This window comes from Bidens hawaiensis, unplaced genomic scaffold (genome assembly GCF_021521415.1).
Source record: "Bidens hawaiensis isolate Kalapana, Puna unplaced genomic scaffold, B.hawaiensis_p1.1 tig00030492_1, whole genome shotgun sequence".
Lineage (NCBI taxonomy): Eukaryota > Viridiplantae > Streptophyta > Magnoliopsida > Asterales > Asteraceae > Bidens > Bidens hawaiensis.
The window spans coordinates 35,869-55,948 of record NW_027495075.1 but is presented as its reverse complement, the minus strand read 5'-3'; the positions used below and the strand labels follow the sequence as shown (position 1 = coordinate 55,948).

Here is a 20,080-nt window from a genome sequence, read left to right as displayed (position 1 = left end):
TGTATGGTTTTTAAATCTAGCCCGATTATTGTACTGATAAAGTGACAAGTTCATTGTTCGGTCCGGTCCCGAAACATCAGTTTTCTAGTAGTTTTTATAAGTAGAGGGCGCATTCAAACCAGTTTGGGATCTCAAACAGGTATCTAATCCGAACCGATCCAATACTGGTTTTGACATAAATTCCGTTTGCTTGCACATAGGGTAGAGTTTAGGCCCTTGCGCAAAAGGTGAGTATTATCTGTTTTGTCATTTAAATAGCATTGTATGTTGTGTTTTTACCAATATCATGTTTGAAATTTCACTAACATTATCATTATCCAAAAGTTGTAAAAATTTAAACAAGCTAGCATGAGTTTGATTATAGAGAAGAATTAGAAGTGCAGGCTGAATGCAAGAAAGGACATTAATTAGAGGTCACGAGATTGGAACAAGGACCATTAAATTGTAAATATTTATGGTGACAGTGATGGTCATGTTGCAAGAGGTGTTTGTTGCCTTGTGCCTTGTTTTCAATTTGTATTTTAAGTTTTTAACCGTTACAACGAAATAAAGCAACAATTGAATGACTTCCCGCATCAGGAGTTGTATACCATGCATCGACCTTTGTACTTACAAGTCTATTTTCTCGTCAATCAACCACGTCATCACTAAACAGTTTGAACTTACTTGCATCAAGAACCAGCTTTCTTATCGAAGAAAACGAACCCAACAACCCGAAGCCCGTAAACACCACCATAATAATGGCATTGATCCAGTAAGTGAATGAAGATCTCGACGGCTTGTAAGTCATGTTGTATAAAAGCATCGGAAGGATAAAATCCAGAGGAATAAAACCCAAAGCTCCAACCACACCATTAATATCCCCAAAAAATGGCAACATCGCCGCAAAAAACCCGCAGAATATCATGTAAAGCGACCGCAAAATTATTCTTGGTATTAGATTTCGTCTCGAGAACATTCCTTGATTCACATCCGCAGATTTCGTTTCCATTATCTCATAAGCTACTTGAGAATAAACCTGTTTCAAATCGAGTTCTATTAGCCATCAAGTATAATCGCAAACTTAAGTTGTAGACTTGTAGATTCTATTTGGGCCCAGTCCACTGGGCTCAAGCCCATTCCTAATCAGCCCATTTACAGGGGAGCTAACCAATACTCCGTCAAGATGATTGGAAACTCGGGCTGTAGACAGTACACTGCCTCTATTTGGGCTGGGTCCAGTTGGCTCAGCCGATTTCTATTCGACCCATAAGGGTTTGGTTCAATACTCCTGGGTCCGGTTTCTGTTTTTTCAGTTCAGTTTCGGTGTTATCATTTGGGATTGAAATTTTTGGGCCGAAAAAAATTTGTTCCAAAAAAATAGATTATTATGCATTCGGGTTTAATATATTCGAGTAAAACTGTTTATTAAATTCTTATTAACTACTAAAAATTCAAATTAAAAATGAAAATCCATATATCAGGTATGGTCCAATTTGGCTTTTTCGGTTTTAGTTACATGCAAAACCAAAGGCAAACTGAAAGTTCAATTTTTACAAAAACATAAAACCAAACCTTCGGTTTTTGTTTGGGTTTGATTATTTTGGTTCAGTTTTTTCGGTTTTGTGCACCCTGCTAGGATTTATGTTTCAAAGTTGATTATTTAATAATTACATTGTCAAAGATGCTATCTAACGTTAATTGCTTTCAAAAGACATCCAAACACCGCCAAATTATTGAATAATTATTTACTTTTTAGAATTCTCATGTTGACAAAATGGTGACAAGTTGAGATCATACCAGGCCAATAGCAAAGAGTTGAAGAAGAACAAATACAACACCTAGCCCGAGAAGCCAGGTCGGGGCTAAGGCGGGCCCCTCATCTGGCAAGAGACTTTTAAGAATGTTTGAGCTAGCTTTATTGCCAAACACATAATAACCTGAGACTGCAGCCGAGTAGAATGTAACAAAAATCACAGAGTAACACATAAGAAGCCCTTTAAACATCTTCCCTGTTACTGGTGGGGCCAATGTAGCCTGCATAATACCTTTTTTAAAACACAAATATAATTTTATCATGATGATGAAGTTACATAGTTTAATGAACTTACTTGTATTTCAGGAACAATCCCGTTTCCAAATATTGCAGCAATTATAGAGATGGATGTGAAGGCGCTCATAACTATTGAAAACTTTGAAGACTCTAATGAATAATCTCTTGGTGGTGCATTCTTTGATAGCCCTGCATTTTAAACAACATGCGTTTTGACCCAACCCGCTCATTTAGACTAGGCTTGTAAAAGAACCAAACGTTCAGTGAAACGGTTGGTGGGAAGTTCGCTTATATTCGTTTATTTAATAAACAAACAAGCAAGAGCAAATCTTTTTGTTCATTTAGTAAAACGAACGAATATGAACACGTGTCCTGTTCGTTCAGAAGAATTCTCAAATTGCTTTATAGGCCAGTTTTAGAGTTATCAACAAAAACCCTTTTCCTATCTATCTATTCAATTAAAATACAAATAGATAAAGAATTTTTTTATAGTTGATTGTATAGTGTATACACGCAAATAAACACAAAAAAATGGGCGGTTATTCTATTTTCATCATACAATGATTCTTTTTCTTCTTTGTATCATAATTCAATCAACTGAGGTTATTCTAAGCTGTAACTTCAATAAACACAAACATGCCTCGTTCGTGTTCATTCAAGGCTCCTTTACAGGCCTAATTTAGACAGAAGTAATAACCGTACCCGCATGGAGACACGCGCCAACCACAATAAACGTGTAGGCTAAACTCAAGAACAGTGAAGCTAAGTTAACGTGTCGTAGAGAATGAAAAGTCGGTAACTGAGATAGAACCATCATCACCACGGTCACCATTGCTATGAATTCCCAAAGATGAAGGGGCCCGTCAGGAGATACACTGGAATACATTATCTGAATTCAAAGGAAATTTTTATTAACAAACCAATATAAAAATGTTTTTTGAGTAGCATTTAATGTGTATGTGAAGTAACAAAGTGTAACATCGATCATACCTGAAGGCATTCACCAGCAAGCAAGATTGCTCCTATGCTTATGCCAGTGTTAATGGCGGTTTGAACAAATATTACAAAATAGTACATCCAACCAGACCCTGCAAAAATCGTTCACGAACATAAATGAATTTAAATAAACAAATGTTAAAAACATAAATAAACGAACAAGACATGTGTTCATGTTCGTTCGTTTAACTAAATGCACGAAATTTTTTGTTCACATTCATTCACTAATAAATAAACGAACTTCCTACCAAATAGTTCACTGAACATTCGGTTCATTTACAGACACAAAGCTTAAAAACATACCCAATACATCAGAGGCGAGTTCTCTGAATCTGATGTGGCGTCTACCCGCTTTCTCACAGTGTTCAAGAACAAGCGACATGAGATAATACGAGTAAAACGTAACGACCCCCATAACCGTAAGCGAAAAGAAACCGAGGCCCCACCCGAGCCCCCTGAACGCATATGGTAGGGTCAGTATAGTGGGCCCCACTATGGCGGTAGTAAGATGGAAACCAGCATGATACCATTCACCTATCATACAACAAATTAATAAATAAATAACTTTAAACAAAATATTAAATTTGAATTTATGATTAAAAAATTTTTCATTAAACTCAAAAAGATTACAATAAAGTGGCAGGCAAACAGGCAACAAGCTGATTAACAAATTACGATAACCAAAGTGAGCAAAAGATTTCACCTTTGGATTCAAGCACGAAAGCTGCACCGGCATCTTGTTGGCGGGTGCTTTCGTTTTCTGGTAACGAAGGAGCCTCTGTCATAAAGAATGATCAGAAAGAAAAATCCATGAATGAAATTAGCAGTTATTTGGATATATATATATATATACAATATGTATAATATTATTAACTAGTAAAGAAGACTTTGTGTGTGAAATAGGATGATAGCTACAGAAAGAGACATGATAAACTAAAATAATTATAATGATTAAATGTGCCTTGAAGAATCCGGCACAAAGCATACAGAATAGAATTGATGATACAGATCTAAACTCTTTATTATTAATAATTATAAATATATATATATGATGAAGCGATTATAACATGGTGAAATAAATATCAAGCTCTCTTTTACTTATTTATTATTAATATTAATTTGTTATTATTGTTTCTAAAAGTGAGCTAGTTTACACAAACACATGGGGGGTATCACGCAAGTTAAATGCAAATAAACAAAGGTTTATTTTAGGTCACCTGCAAGCAGTTGATGCTCTCGTGCACGTCAACGATAATCAGAGCTTTCACGTTGAATTTAATAGATAGATCTCAACATATTGCGTCGTAATATAGCTAAATCCCTAAATTATGAATATGAAGACTAGTGTTGATATTTGAAAACAAAAGGAAGAGGTAATTGAATACCTGAGGCTGATGTTAATAATGGCTGTTGTAGGTGAATCGTCGACATGCAGATTTGATTGATTGATTGATTGATTGATGTATAAGTAGTTGATTAATCAGAAAGAAAAGGATTGAAGAGATGGAGGCGGATTCCTGAAGAAAACAAAGACGTTTCACTCCGTCTACTTGTTTAATTTTATTTTGTTAAATAATCATCCATCGTGTGAATTTATAATTTTGCCTTCTACAACCGTTTTATATCGACTTAACATCCTCAGCAAACGAGCCGAGCTCGAGTTCGACTAGGCTCGACCTCGGCTTGTTTAACTTACACAGAGCTCGAGCTCAAGCTTGACTCGTTTCAAACTCTATTTTCAAAGCTTGAGCTCGGCTCGTGATTAGATTTTTAAGCTTGAGCTCGGCTCGGGCTCAGCTCGTTACCCCTAATTCCCAGCTCAGATTTAATCTTTGTATAATATTTACACTTTGTTTCATTTAAAGGAGGTAAGGGAGAGATAGAAATGGATTGAAAAAATTGGTTGTGTACTCAAGTTTTATTTAAGGAAGGAAAAAATAAAATGGGTGTCTTCGAGTTTAATTAAAGGAAAGAAAATGAGAGAAGAGTAGAGAAAATGAAAAGCATAATAAGAGAATTTTTATCTTTCCAAATTTGAAAGATTTTGAAGAAATGAAAATTAAATAAAAAGAGGAAGATATCAAAAGAAAAGAATAAAAAGAGAAAACTTTCTTTTCTCTCCTTTTTTTCCACAAATGAACTTGGAACACAACGTAAAATTACGAAAAAGTAAATAAAGGCAAACAAAGTTTCATCAAAATTCCTAAAAATCATGAACTTTTTTTTATGTTCAACAACTCTTATTCATATCTTCCTCATTGATTTTCAGAGACCGGGCACACATGTGAATAAAATATTCATTAAAAAATATATAGTTTATTATAATGAACACAACGTACACATTACATGAAGACATACATGTATACCATACGCATATTTATATTTCAAATAAATAAATTATGTCGGTTTACTCGGATATATAATCCAGTAGACGGGCCATGTTATTGGATAATTAGATATTTTACAAATCTCATACTCGTCCCAAGCAGGGGCGTATCCATCTCTTAAATGGGTGTTTTCTAGGAACCACTCGAGTTTCGAAATAATAGTGTATTAATATATAAAAAATAATATATTGAACCACCTTATAAATTAGAATAGAACCATCTAGATTATAATATAAGTTGCTGGTCTAGTGAATAACTCTTTGAGTTAGTTAACTGAGGGTCACAGGTTCGAATCCGATTTACACTTTTTATAAAAAAAAATTTATGTAGCCTTTTAGGATTTTATAAACCAAAACTTTTAAACAAAGTTGCTCTTCGCATTTCTCCCCTCTCCACCACGATGACACTGGTGCCACACCTCTTTCCTCTGGTAGTTCGGGCATCCAGATGACCACTGACCACTACCGTTCGCCATAGGCTCGTGCCTTTCTCCGGCCATCCTCCTCCAGCCTTGCTAGTTGCTACTCTTTCTCGAATCCTCTAACCGTGACAGTGAGTTTAGATTCATTTGTTAATTGTTTTTGATATTGTTAATTGTTTAGATTCATTTGCTAATTGTTGAACTATTTGTTAAATTTTAGAGTATAATTAGCAAATTAAACTAGTGGTAAAGCATTAATATTTAATAAACCTATCCGAATTTTTTATATTTGATTCTATAAAATTAAAGCATTTAAAACTAGTACATCCCGAAAAAATATTTTTTGGATCCTTCTATGGTCCCAAACCTATGAAATTTTATTCAAAAATAATCTCAAAAGTCAAACCTATACACTAAAGGGATGGGTATTATTCATACAAATTTTTAGAATTCGAGTTTTTCCGTTAGATTAGTTTTATTGTAATCCCAAAGACCTGCTAGACACTAGTTACTATATACCAGTTTTATTGTAATCCTTAAATAAGCCCAAAGACATGCTAGACACTAGTTACCATATACCAGATGGTCCATATCATTCTAGCGATATAAAACTCACTTAATGCATTATAATATAGTTAGAACAATAATTAAAACAATTATAATAACAAATTATTATATATATACGCACACACACGTAGGGTTTAGATTAAATACAAATAATAAATTGGTGCGAAACGTGGAAGTTGAAGGAACTCGCAGTGACAAAACTGTAATTATCAAGCGATCAATCGATCGTGTTGGATCAAACAATTTGATCCAGCATATCCTATGAAATCAATTATGTTAGATTGATCTCATGACTTAGTTCGATCAATTGAAATCGCAGAGTGATCAAATCTCGGGTCAGGGTCGGTTTTTCCAATGCTGGATGTCTTATAGCTCAAAGTTCGAATTTTCAGTTCAAGTGGATCGCATATAAAATGACCTGTCTTTGTAGGGGTAAAATCATAAAACCAAAGGCTACAATTAGGTTTTTGACGTAACAATGACCATGAAAATGTAATACAACATTCGGTAACCATTTAAAAAGAAATACAATAGTCAAGTCGAATACAATACTATTTTTTTTTTCTCTTCACTTTATTTTTTAAATGCATGTATATACTAGACTGATCTTTTCTAAGTTAAGAAAATGGCGATCACAAAACCAAAATACCGAAGCATTACATACAAAATAAAAAAACTGCCTATATAAGGTCTGCCCATACTTGTCCCTTACCTAGAATTAGTGGTGTACAAGCAGAGATTTTTCTCAAACCAGTTCCGGGTTGGGTCAAGTCAAAAGCGGTATTTATCCAAACCGGGCCGCGCCATAATTGAAACATCAACAAGCAAAACCACCAAAGTTGCAAACTATAACCCTAGCAAGTATATAGTGTATATGCCCATCAAAAGCTTATTACTAAAAACAAGTACACACTAAACAGCTAACTCAAACATATATATTCAGCCAATCGATCTGTCCAAAATAATGTTACTGTCTGAATGCGCAAAAAATTACATAAGACTAGGAAATAACAAGTAATTTCCTAAACTCAATACAAACATCATATACCATAAAACAAACAAAAAATACCAATCACAATAGTAATCATAATAATACAATGAGAAAAGATGATTAACCTTTTCAATAATCAAAAACCAATTTACTCATTTACCTCGCGGTTTGCCTTCTCGATATCATTTGCTGCAGATGATCATACCGATCGCGTTGGTAATCAGCCAACATGCACAGTTGTCTAATTGCCTCTCGTTTTTCCTCACCGAGATCCACCAAACCTACATCTTTAACATGAAGCTGTTTTTCTAACTCTTTCACCTTTTCATCCTTTTGACTAACTTTGACTTCAAGTTCATTAACTAACTTTTTCAATGCATCAGCTTCCTCCAACTGTATCATCATCTTTCCAACTTTTTGTTGCAAATCATCTTTTTCGTAACTTATCTTCTCCATTGAAATCTTGGTAACTTGGATTTCATTCATGATTTCATATATCTGTGTTGAAATATGTCCATGATCTTCCTCAATTTTTACAGTTAACAAGTCGATCCTGGTTGATATCTGGTTGACTTGTTGTTTGACCGTGTTTTTAACGCTTTCTTCGGTTTCTTTGTAAGTGGTGATATTGTCAATGAGTGATTTGTTTTCTTGATGCAGTTTTTCTTCTTTTTTCGCGTACTCGGTTTCTTTCTCGCTTAATGTTTGTTCGGTCACGCGAAGTTTTTGGTTCGTGAGACGGAGTTTGACTTCAAGGTTTCTGACTGTTTCGGTCAAAGTGGTGATGTCATCTCCCTTGATTTCCAAATCTCCCTTGAGGTCTTCTATGGCCTCTTCTAGATCTTTGACTTTTGACTCATTGACTTCGTTCTCTTCGACTGTTTTTAGATGATCGTTTGACTTGGTTTCAAGTTCTTGTTTCAGAGTTTGACTTAGGATTTCTAGTTCTGAAATTTCGGTACACTTTTTCTCGAGTTGAGATTCTAAGTCAACTTTAAGATTGTTTAAGGATTCGATGCTTGACTTTAGATCATTGACTTTTTGTTCATAGTCTTTCTTTTCTTCTAAGGTTCTTTCTTGATCTTTTGACTTGCTTTCGAGTTGCTCGTTTAGATTTTGAATTAGAATTTGGAGTTCTAACATTTCGGTACCCTTTTTCTCAAGTTGTGTTTCAAGTTCGTTTTTTAAGTTGCTTAAGGATTCAATGGTCAATTCGAGATCTTTGACCTTTGATTCGTAGGCTTCTTTCTCTTCTATAGTCTTTGTATGATCGTTTGACTTGCTTTCGAGTTCTTGTTTCAAACTTTGGCTCAGGATTACAAGTTCGGAAATCTCGAGACCCCGTTTCTCGAGATGCATTGTTGACTCGTTTTTAAGGTTGCTTAAAGATTCAAGCTGCGATTCTAGATCTTTGACTTTTGATTTATATCCTTCTTTTTCCTCCAAAGTCTTTTCTTGTTCTTTTGACTTGCATTCAAGTTCTTCTTTCAAGCTTTGAATCTGAACCAATAGTTCAGAAATCTCAGCATCCTTTTTCTCAAGTTGAGTTTCTGTTTCGTTTTTCAGGTTGTTAACTGATTCAAGCTTCAATTCTAGATCTTTGGCCTTTGATTCATAGCCTTCCTTCTCTTCAACTGTTTTCTCATGTTCTTTTGACTTGCTTTCAAGCTCTTCTTTCAAACTTTGAACCAGAACTGAAAGTTCAGAAATCTCAACAACTTTTTTCTCAAGCTGTGATTCTGACTCATTTTTAAAGTTGTTTAAAGAATTGAGCTGCAATTCTAGATCTTTGGCTTTTGACTCGTAGCTTTCTTTTTCCTCCACAGTTTTCTCTTGTTCTTTTGACTTGCTTTCAAGTCCTTCTTTCAAACTTTGAATCAGAACTAAAAATTCAGAAATCTCGAGTTCTTTTTTCTCGAGTTGTGATTCTGTTTCGGTTTTCAGATTGTTAACGATTCAAGCTGCAACTCAAGTTCTTTGACCTTTGACTCATAGACTTCTTTTTTCTTCACAGTCTCTCCTGCTCTTTTGACTTAACTTCAAGTTGTTCTTTCAACTTCGAATCATAACTAAATTTTCAGAGATTTCAGGCCATTTTTCTCGACTTGCAATTCTGATTCGGTTTTCAAATCATTTAACGATTCGAGCTGCAATTCCAGATCTTTGACCTTTGACTCGCACACTTCCTTTTCTTCCAGAGTCTTTTCTTGTTCTCTTGACTTGCCTTCAAGTTCTTCTTTCAAACTTCGAATCTGAATCAAAAGTTCAGAAATCTCAACACCCTTCTCTCGAGTTGCGTTTCTGTTTCGTTTTTCTGGTTGTTTATTGATTCAAGCTGCAAATCTAGATCTTTGACATTTAACTCGTAGCCTTCTTTCAAACTTTGAATCTGAAATAAGAGCTCTGAATTCTCAAGACTCGTTTTCTCGAGTTGAGTTTCTGTTTCGGTTTTCACATTGTTCAGTGATTCGAGCTGCAATTCTAGATCTTTGACCTTTGACTCGTATCCCTCCTTCTCTTCACTGTCTTCTCTTGTTCTTTTGACTTGCTTTCAAGTCCTTCTTTTAAACTTTGAATCAAAACTAACATTTCAGAAATCTCAGCAATCTTTTTCTCGAGCTGTGATGATGATTCGGTTTTCAGATTGTTAACCGATTCAAGCTGCAATTCCAGACTTTTGACCTTTGACTCGTACGCTCTTTTTCTTCCAGAATCTTCTCTTGTTCTTTTGACTTGCTTTCAAGTTCTTGTTTTAGACTCTGAATCTGAACTAAGAGCTCTGAATTTTCAACAACCTTTTTCTCGAGTTGACTTTCTGTTTCGTTTTTTAGGTTGTTTGACGATTCGAGCTGCAATTCTAAATCTTTGGCCTTTGACTCATAGCCTTCCTTCTCTTCCACTATTTTTTCTAGTTCTTTGGACTTGCTTTCAAGTCCTTCTTTCAAGCTTTGAATTAAAACCAACTGTTCAGAAATCTCAACAACCTTTTTCTCAAGTTGCGATTCTGATTCGTTTTTCAGACTGTTAACCAAGTCAAGCTGCAATTCTAGATCTTTGACCTTTGACTCGTATCCTTCCTTCTCTTCTGCTGTCTTTGCTTGAAGAACGCACATTTCTGCAATCTCTTCTTTGAAACTCTCTATCTGATTAACAAATTCTTCAAGTTGTTGATTTTTCCATTGACTACTGAATTTAATTCAGCTTTTAGTGTTTGCAACGACTTCACCTCTTCCTCTAATTCTTTCACCCGAACAACATATGCTTCTTTCTCTTCTAGTAATTTCTGTTCATCTGCTACTTTACTGACTTTCAAAGATTCCAATTCCTTTTCAAAGGTGTTGACTTTCTCGGTCATACTCTTTATTTCTTCATCTTTCTGAATCTCAATCTCTCTTTTCTGGGAGTTTAAAGATTCAAGATTTTCTTCAAAGATTCTTATTTTAATTTCTGTCTCGCTTTTATGTGAAGCATGCAGCTCTGTATGTTCAAGAAGCTCCTTTTCTTTTGCAGCCAATTGTTGTTTTAAATGGCTGCATTCAGCAGCAAGTTCTTCAATTTTTTCTTGATTTAATTTAATCTCACTTAATAACACTGAACCCTTTAATGAAATAGCTTTTCTTTCTTCCTCATTGGCTTCTAGATTCTCCGTCATTCTAGAAAGTTCTGACTTCAGACCCTCCTTTTCTCCTTCCAACAGAACATTAACCGCTTTTAGCTCTTCAATCATCTTCTCGGTTTCTTGTTGCTTGTTCACAGCAGTTTCGCGTTCTTCAGTTGCAACGGTCACCTTTTTCGTCAACTCGTCGATATGTGTGTCTGCATCGTGAAGTTGTTCCTTGAGTGTGTCAACTGCATTCAGCTTCCCCTTTTTACTGTCCTTTTCGTTTAAATGATCATCTAAGTCAGAATCAGAATCTGAGCTGTATGCAGAAGAATCTTTTTCTTTTTTAGGTTGAATCTTTTCCTTCAATTCTCCTGTGATGTGATCATACCGTTCATAGACTGATCTATGATGTTTGTGCAAATCTTCAATCAATTCAACAAGTTTGCTTCTTTCATCAGTGTCTTCCTGTTTGAGAAGCTCTAGAATCTTGTTATAATTGTCCTCCATTTCTGCAAATACATTCAGAGCTTTTTTAAAATGTTTCAAATACATTAGAATTATAATCTCCCAAATCATTTTATTTTATAAGTCAATAATGATATTAAGAATCAACATTGGTTTTAGCTTGCAGGGTATCTGACATGTTCATGAATGATAACTTACAAACATTGGCTTTTCAAATTTCATTAGGCTTGTAAACGAACCCAACGAACATAAGCGGAGCACGTTTGTTCGTTTTACTTTAACCCAACAAAACGGTATTTCGTTTTACTTTAACCAACAAAACGGTCAAATACGAACATTAAATGAACAGGCGTTTACTGTTCGTGTTTGATCATTAATAAAATGAACATATTGGTGTTCGTGAACAGTATAAACTAAAGGTTCACGAACACAACTGAGGTAAAACCAGTCAACCGTAATGTGAAGAACAATGTGTTGGCCAAAAATATTATGAAAACTAGACTAACTTGTAATGGGCCAAAAAAATTTTAAGTGAATTTGTTAACAAACGTAAGCGAACAAGATTAAACACGTAGACTAACGACCATAAATGACAAACATAAATGAATTAAATTAACAAACGTTCATGAACATGAACGAATAGAATGACAAGTGTCATGTTCGTTTGTTTAACTAAATAAAAAAAAATTATCATGCTCGTCATTTATTAAATAAGCGAACATAACGAACTTCCCGCCGAATGGATCACGAACTATTCGCTAAACATTCTGTCCGTTTACAGGCATATTTTTCATGAATTCGAATAGGAAAATAATTTGAATTTGAAAATGATACTTTACAAACATTGGCTCTGGAACGCATACCATTTTAGATTCCCTAAACTTGATTGTTGGACAATTTAGCAAATATTATATATTCAAAACATAAGTGAAAAGGTGTTCACTAAAGCAGTAAAGCATATACCTTTATTACTCCCTTTTAGTTCCTCATCTTGGTCAATATGACTTCCAAACATCGACTTAATCTGATCTCTGAAACGATGTTTTCTCATTTCCTTGTTTGGTTTCACGAACTACTCCTCAAATCTTCAAAAAGATAACAGTGTTTGTCTGAAGAACAAAAATGATGTTCTTTAAAAAGACAAGGCAATATTTTCTTTAACAAAATCGAGCTTGATTCTGAAAGTCAAAACAGAATACTTGTTTCAGTAATCAGACACAAGAAACCGGGTAACTTAGATTAACTAATAGAATGGCATGAAAGTTAAAGTAATAACTGTTATATGAAAGTACGATGACTGAACCACAGAACCAGGTTGTCGCACGACACGACATTAGACGTGTATGAAGATCGTTAAAAGTAAATAAATTAAAAAACACCAAAAGTGCCCTTCATGTTTTCCTGATTGAGGGGACTTGCATGATATTCATAGTAGTTTGGCTCGTCTTTCATTCCAATATGTGAAGAAATTAAATCCATAAATTAGGCCTTTGTCTAAATTTCACCCTCTTTCATTCGCATTCTAAATCTTTTTCCTATTTTTGCAAACTTTGTGCTTAAGTTCAAATCATTTTGGTGTTCAATATTATGGTGCTGATATTTTGACAGCTTGTTACCGATGAACCGTGTGTACACGTGGCTTTACCCTCCATTAATACAAATATCATGGTTAACTTCATCATGGATCAACCCTCTATTATTTCGTAATATCTTAGGTCTTCTCTGCATTGAGTGAGTCTTTAAGTTATAGGCTAGGATTTCTGTTTGTTTTTCTGATTGTGTGCTAAGAGAATAAACGAGTTTTGTAATTTGAGTTCTTTCGCTAGTGAGAACTTTGAATTATAATTATTTGTGTTTGTTATTGTTGTGTTTTGTATTCAAAATCCACCATTCTGATCTCGACTAGTATATGATTATTCATAAAACCTCATATTATCACAAATCTAGGTCCAACACATTATGGTCAAAAAAATCTGCAAACTCTTGTGAGGTTTATTCTTGCATTTTACCGTGTTTTTCTGCATTAAACAAAACTCAAAGGATGATCCAAATCATTTCTACACATTTTTGTTCATCTTAGAAGTGCCTTTAATTAGGCTAATACATGTAAGTATGAACCTGACCATTAACTAAACTAAACATAACCTAAACATATGCAAACTTGTAAATCAGGACTGAAAATCAAACTAACACGGCTTCCTGACATATGTGTATATTAAATTAACATCCATTTCAGTTATGAAAATAATTAATAATCCGAATTAATATCATACAACAAAATCACGTCATTTAAATCCTAAATTCAAAATCAAACCGTAATCCGAATCAAATAAAAATCAAACCGATACAACCGGTTACAACTCACAACAAACGATTCCAGCTTATTAACTCAATTCAACAAATCATCAAAATTCAAAAACCGGTCAAACTTCACTGAATCGATTATCAAACCGTTTCAATCACGCATGCAAGCTCCGATAAATCGAGAGATTATAGATATAGGCTCTGAAATAGCATCAAATGAACATACGAATATACGATACGATACGAATGAAATGAATCGAAATTAAGACGTAAAAGTGAGAATTAAACGATGAACCTTTGAATTCCGATACGCGTTGATCGATCACCGGTCCAAAAGCCAATCAGAAATCAAGCTCATGAAACTGATGGCGATGATGATCAATTAGTGTGTGTGTGTGTGTGAGAGTGAGAGAGAGACAGAGGTATAATCAGAATGGGCTGAATTCTGATCTGGAATTTGCTATTTTTTTATATTTTTTTGTATCGTGGCCCAATTGTTTCAACAACTTTCATAACCGTCCGTGTGATATTATTTTGGACGGTATGCACCTTGTGCTTTGTTATATTGTATAAAAATTAGTTTTCATTTCTAAGATCGATAGTTTGAGCTTCAAAATCTATCTTGTTTCATCGTGAATTCTTTAGATGTCTGGTTTTAGTCGTTTGAGCTATCGAATCAAGTTATAATATTTGTCAAGTTAAGATCGAGTCTGAATCAAGACTCGCTTAAGTAATGGCTTTGTCAAGTTGCTACCTTATTTGTAAATAGTAATATCGCAGTTTCAGTTCTTTGATGTTAAGGAAAATGCCTTTGTTTTAGCTCCAAACATTTAAAAGGCACGTTAATTTTTTTTTCCTAGGACACGAGAGGGATGGGATAACTTGGATAGAGAAGCCAAACCCAAGTAAGATTCATTTTTGACATCCGGTCACATGCTTCTTTTTTTCTTTGAAGATGCAGAGATACACAAAAGAGATTCAAGAGATCCAATTATTCTTCAAAAATATATTCTTTGTAAGCTATATATTAAATGATTATGAACCAATACTCTACTACTATCAGAGTTTTAGGATTCTCATAGGTAATTAATTTTGTTAATAATTTTCTGTTAGTTCTCATCATGAATCTTGATTTATCATTGTATCTCACTTGGAAGTGTGAGCGTGACACTTGATTCGCTTAGTGAGTAAGGCAGTTTCTCCTTAAAATAGAGTTGTGTGTTGACCATGTAGCTAGATCAACATGTTTGTACTTAGTTTTCTATTGGATTTTCAAATTTAGTAAATAAAATGGTTATATGGATAATAGAGTTTCTCTTATTGGTATTAACAGCTACTATAGAAGAAATGTTTGTATGCGGTGCTAATGATTTAATTTTTTTTTTTGTTCCTTAATAAATAATGAACTCATAAAATAAGACAAGTTTCATTACACATCAAACGATTTACAATGAAGTGGCAGGTAAGCGGACAACAAGCTGCGTCGCAACCTCCTTTTGGATAGCAAACCCAATCCTACTAAAAACAAAGTTTTGATTCTTAATAATCTCATATTGCAATGTATTGTACCTTACCCAAAACAACAGCACATTATGGTTTTAAGTTTGGTCTTATGGGTGGTGGATAATTTGATTAGAAATCTAGGCTTCAATTTATGCTCAACTTTAGACCCTTAAAAAATTACACAACTACATCAAGTGAGCATCACGTGGTAATATGGTGTGAGTGTGTGACAACAGGATTTTCCGTTGATTTTTTAGAAATAACTTTATTGCTTCTTATAAATTTTATATGTGACATGTGTTTACCATGTGTTTGTAAAATGATAAATTTTAAATCTATGAATACCATGTATATTTATGCATTTATGTTTTCTAGTACATGTGATGACAAATATAGACAAATAATGCCTTAATATTTTCAAGGGATACTGTGTGCGGAACTGATCATATTATAAATAAATAAATAACAAAAGGAAAAAAATGGAGAATGCTATATATGTTTTTTTGTCTTGTGTGATATATTGATAAGTTTTTTTTTTTTTACGTAATTCAAACAAACAATATGCATTTTATGTAGCATACAAAATAGTTTCAATATATAATTGGCAATAATAATAAAAATAATAATAATAAACCCTCAGAATGACATTCACATACACTGCTTATCATTACTAAAAAAAATACACTATTATTCCAATGTATAATTTTGTGTGTGAATAAATAAATACTACTCGTAACTCTTATGCTAGAGAGTATATGCAAATTGCTTGTATCAAATTTTTTAACATAATAAAGCATGTTACTCCTTGTTGTAAATTTTTATACAAATAAAAGACTTAAAAAAATGTATATGACAAACAACTTGCATTTATTTTAAACGACTTAGTTTCACTGGCGAAGCTTTACTAGGGCCAGGGGAGCCCCCCCCCCCCCCCGGTTTTTTCGCGTAGTAGTGTAAATTTACCTGTTTTCGTCCGAAATTTTTTATGCGTAGTGTAAATTTAGGCGTTTTCGGCCGAAAATTTGAGTCCGGCCCCCCATCGTTTGTGAATTTTTGTATACATTTTGAGTCCACCCCCCGGTGTCTTAGTCCAAGCTTCGCCACTGCTTAGTTTGCCATTTAAAAAAGGCTAGCGGCGTAGCTTGTTACCCTATTGTCTTATGTATCGATGTAAATACTACTTTTTAATTTATTCATAAACGTAATTCAAATTGAATTAAATGCATACTTTAAATGTCATAGAAACTTCATTTATAAACAGCATTAGTATAAGAATATAAGATGCACTTGATTATAATAAAACCAACATGAAAAATGTTGCACTTTTGGGTGAATAAAAGAGCAAGTGAAAACTATAGGGCTTATGGGTGTGACTTTAGTAAATGAAGGGCTGGAGTGAAAAATAGAGAAACTGAGGTGGCATAAGAAAGTAATTTTGTCTGGCATGCATGACAGAAATCAGAGATGAACCGCTTTTTTTGTGGTTTCAAATTTTTAATCAAAGACTGAAACGAAGAATATTATTGGTGAAAATTACATACGAAAAAGAAAAATACAACACGACGCTACTTTTTTCATAATGATGTAACGTTACACGTTTTATGCGTCGTAAATATATTTGTTATTTTTATAATTTTAAATATATATTTATGTTATGCATAAAAGTTTATTTTGATAAATTATTATCTTTATGCTAACAATGACAAATTTCAAGTAGTTTTCCTATTTATGTATTTTATGGATGGATGGATTTCACAAGAATATAAAATCTAGAACAAAAGGTGCAAATATACAAAAAAAAAAAATTATTATGTTTAAACTATAAAACTTGATGTCCATAACTTTAAAACTTTTATGTCCATAACTTTAAAACTTTTAATCTTATGACAAATAACACATTGAAAGAAATAATATAAACCAAGCAACTTGTCAAATTAACCGAACATGATCTGTTTAGCTAAATCCAAGCATGCTTGGGGGTTCAACTGATTCAAACTCGTTTAGACTACATTACTAATTCATGAACTTATTATTAGATTCGTGTACTGTCTTGTAGAAATTCACCCTATATCATTAATCTATGATAAAGGTATAGATAAATCATCTTTATTATACATAAATATGCATATTTTTAATAATTTATTATATACTTCAATCCAGTTATCTAACAATTCTTTCAATAAAACAGAGATTAGTTAGCAACTAAAGTCACTATTTGCATTAACTGTTAAAAACTGGAGCGCACCATCACATCAAGGTATAAGGCGGACGGGACACTTATTGTTATTAATAATATATCAATCAATCAATGACATTCATCACATTTTTACTTTTAATTACTCACAAGCCATAAAATTACAGGCAATACTTACCCACAAGTACCCTAAATATTTTTTAATTTATTTAGTTATTCAATGATTAATAATAAAACAATTTTATGTGGCAAACGTTTGTCATGAATTGAAGCCATGCATCTTACCCACATAAAATGGTTGGTGTTGCCACGTGGTTTGGAAGTCATACATCATACCCATATGAGTGCTCCGTCCTCTTTGAACTTGTATAAAGTCATTTTCAACTTTAATTATTGAATTTGACTTTTAATTGTAATAATTATTGTATTCTACAAAAGTTGTATATAAAAAATTAAGAGAAAATACCTAAATTGTTTTTGCTCTTGAAAGAGATTTCATTTTTATTCTTCAAATTTTAGGATTTAAAAAATGTTCCTTTCAAACACATTTTTGACGACATGTTTGTAAAACACGTTGTCAAAGACGATTTAGACTCACAAGCATATAGTCAAAGACGTGTTAACCTCTTGCTTGTTTTTTTTAATATCATATTATTATAACTATTTTTACTTATATTTGATTTATTTATAACTTATAATATATAAAGTTTTATATTATTTTAAATATATCATTGAGACGTGCTTATTTTTTTATCTGTGAATCGATATAAACTTGACTCACTCAAAACCGAGTTGTGTAAATTAATATCAATTATCAAAGTGTACAATAAAATTGTCCTGGCACGATTTCAAATAAAATCTGTGCTCATGTAACAATGGTCTTCATATGAGCATAAAACTATGGATTAAATGATATATTTTTATAATAGAAACTAAAAGTATACCAAATATATTTGATATTAAATCATTAAAATGCTTTTTGAAATTATTTATATTTATATTATTTTAAAGATCAAAAGTAAGTATATATCCTTTCATTAACAATCAACCATACCAAATTTTGCACAGACATCGATTAATGAGAACTTATTGACGAGGAAATGAATATATATAACAAAAGAAAATTAGTCCATGTATCAAAGGGTTGGGCATGGCTTTGTATTTTTAAGGGGTATGGGTACACATTTTCTCGTTGTCAAAAACATGTGTAATTTATGATTGAAGTAAGAGAATTTGTGAGTTTTCATTCAAAAAAATTAAACAGATAAATAGTGGAGTACTTGTACAAAAAAAAAATTAAAATAAAAAAAAGTACATAAACAAATGTACACCCTAACAACCCACTCAAAAGTGAAGGCAAACATTTCCTCTATCATTTAAGCTAAATGCTGTAGATTAACGCTTGAGGGCATCATCACCATCCACGTTGTCCACCACCCCTAATGCCGCCCCACCCTTCTAGCGAGCGTTAACCGCTCCCCACCCCCCCCCCCCACACACACACACAAACCCACCACCACGATAACTCCCATTAACACTTCGGCACGGTGTTTAAGACCACTTAGCCTGCAAAAGTGATGTCACATCGGTGATTGACGTGAGGTCGAAGACTCGCGCAAAAATAAACCAAATACAACTAATTAGATAGTGGTAATTGGGTGTCGAACACGAAGAGTTTGTGGAATATGCGTTACTGAGTAGCTTACAATTAAACTAATATAAATGTAAATGACAGGAAGTAATTTTCAAGTTGGTTTTTTATTAGATTTTAAGAACTAAATTAGCTAATACGAAAGTTGTAAACAATTGATCGAACAAGTATTTCTCTTGGAATTCGGGTTATCACGTAACACTCTTGTCAAGGTTCAATGGATAAATCATAATATCTTGATTTTGTGTAAATGTGATTATTTGTGATTAATCAAGAACTAAGTACTCGGATTACTAGAACGCGAGGTTGTTACTTGTTAATCAATCAATATGTTCTTAACCCTAATTCCTTCTACTAAATCTCAATTGTCAATGACACCAAGAACGTATAGAACGAAACTAGGTTTAACACGATATGGACAGATTACAAACAATCAAACAAACATCATAGTTATACTAACATCAACAATTAGATAACCAATCCAATTCAAGAACAATAAACATAAGTGTATTGTGAATAACCTTACATCCAAGAGAAACAACAAAGGGTTTAGCCACACATGATTGGCATCATTGATTCAATCTTTAATCCAAAGCAATCAAAAATTATAGTGTTAATCTTCAATTAAAATCACCCAAAATATTGTTTCAAGGCACCAAAATCACCCCACACAAATGTCTAGATCGGAATATCATGAAAAGGATCTCAAAAGCCCATTATAACATCAAATTGGAGTTGTAACCGTCACTAGCGTGCAGGCCCCACCGTAAGCTACGGTGGCCACCGTAGCTTAGGTGGCTTTGAAAACCACTACGGTAGGTTCTAACTGTTTACGGTAGGGAACTACGTTGGAACCCTACCGTAGCTTACGGTGGCTACCGTAAGCTACGGTAGCCTTAGCTCCAACACACTTGATCTTCTTTGACTTGTTGACTGCCATCGCCAACTCTCGAGTCCTTTGCTCC

At 33.6% G+C, this 20,080-nt stretch overlaps 1 protein-coding gene and 1 pseudogene across 2 annotated transcripts; both read right to left on the bottom strand.

Moving 5' to 3' along the window:
* Nucleotides 1-533: 533 nt before the first annotated feature.
* On the bottom strand, nucleotides 534-3,816 carry LOC143580450 (putative GABA transporter 2; the record flags this gene model as incomplete). The annotated part of the gene is made up of 7 exons (XM_077063467.1): nucleotides 534-1,018; nucleotides 1,780-2,016; nucleotides 2,091-2,221; nucleotides 2,735-2,921; nucleotides 3,023-3,120; nucleotides 3,332-3,562; nucleotides 3,732-3,816. Coding segments are annotated over 7 exons (1,359 nt in total), but the record flags the coding sequence as incomplete, so codon positions are not given.
* Nucleotides 3,817-7,485: 3,669 nt separating this feature from the next.
* On the bottom strand, nucleotides 7,486-14,168 carry LOC143580449 (uncharacterized; annotated as a pseudogene). The gene is made up of 3 exons (XR_013143660.1): nucleotides 14,063-14,168; nucleotides 12,427-12,641; nucleotides 7,486-11,507 (listed from the first exon to the last, which is right to left on the bottom strand). The product of XR_013143660.1 is annotated as an uncharacterized LOC143580449 (transcript).
* Nucleotides 14,169-20,080: the final 5,912 nt, after the last annotated feature.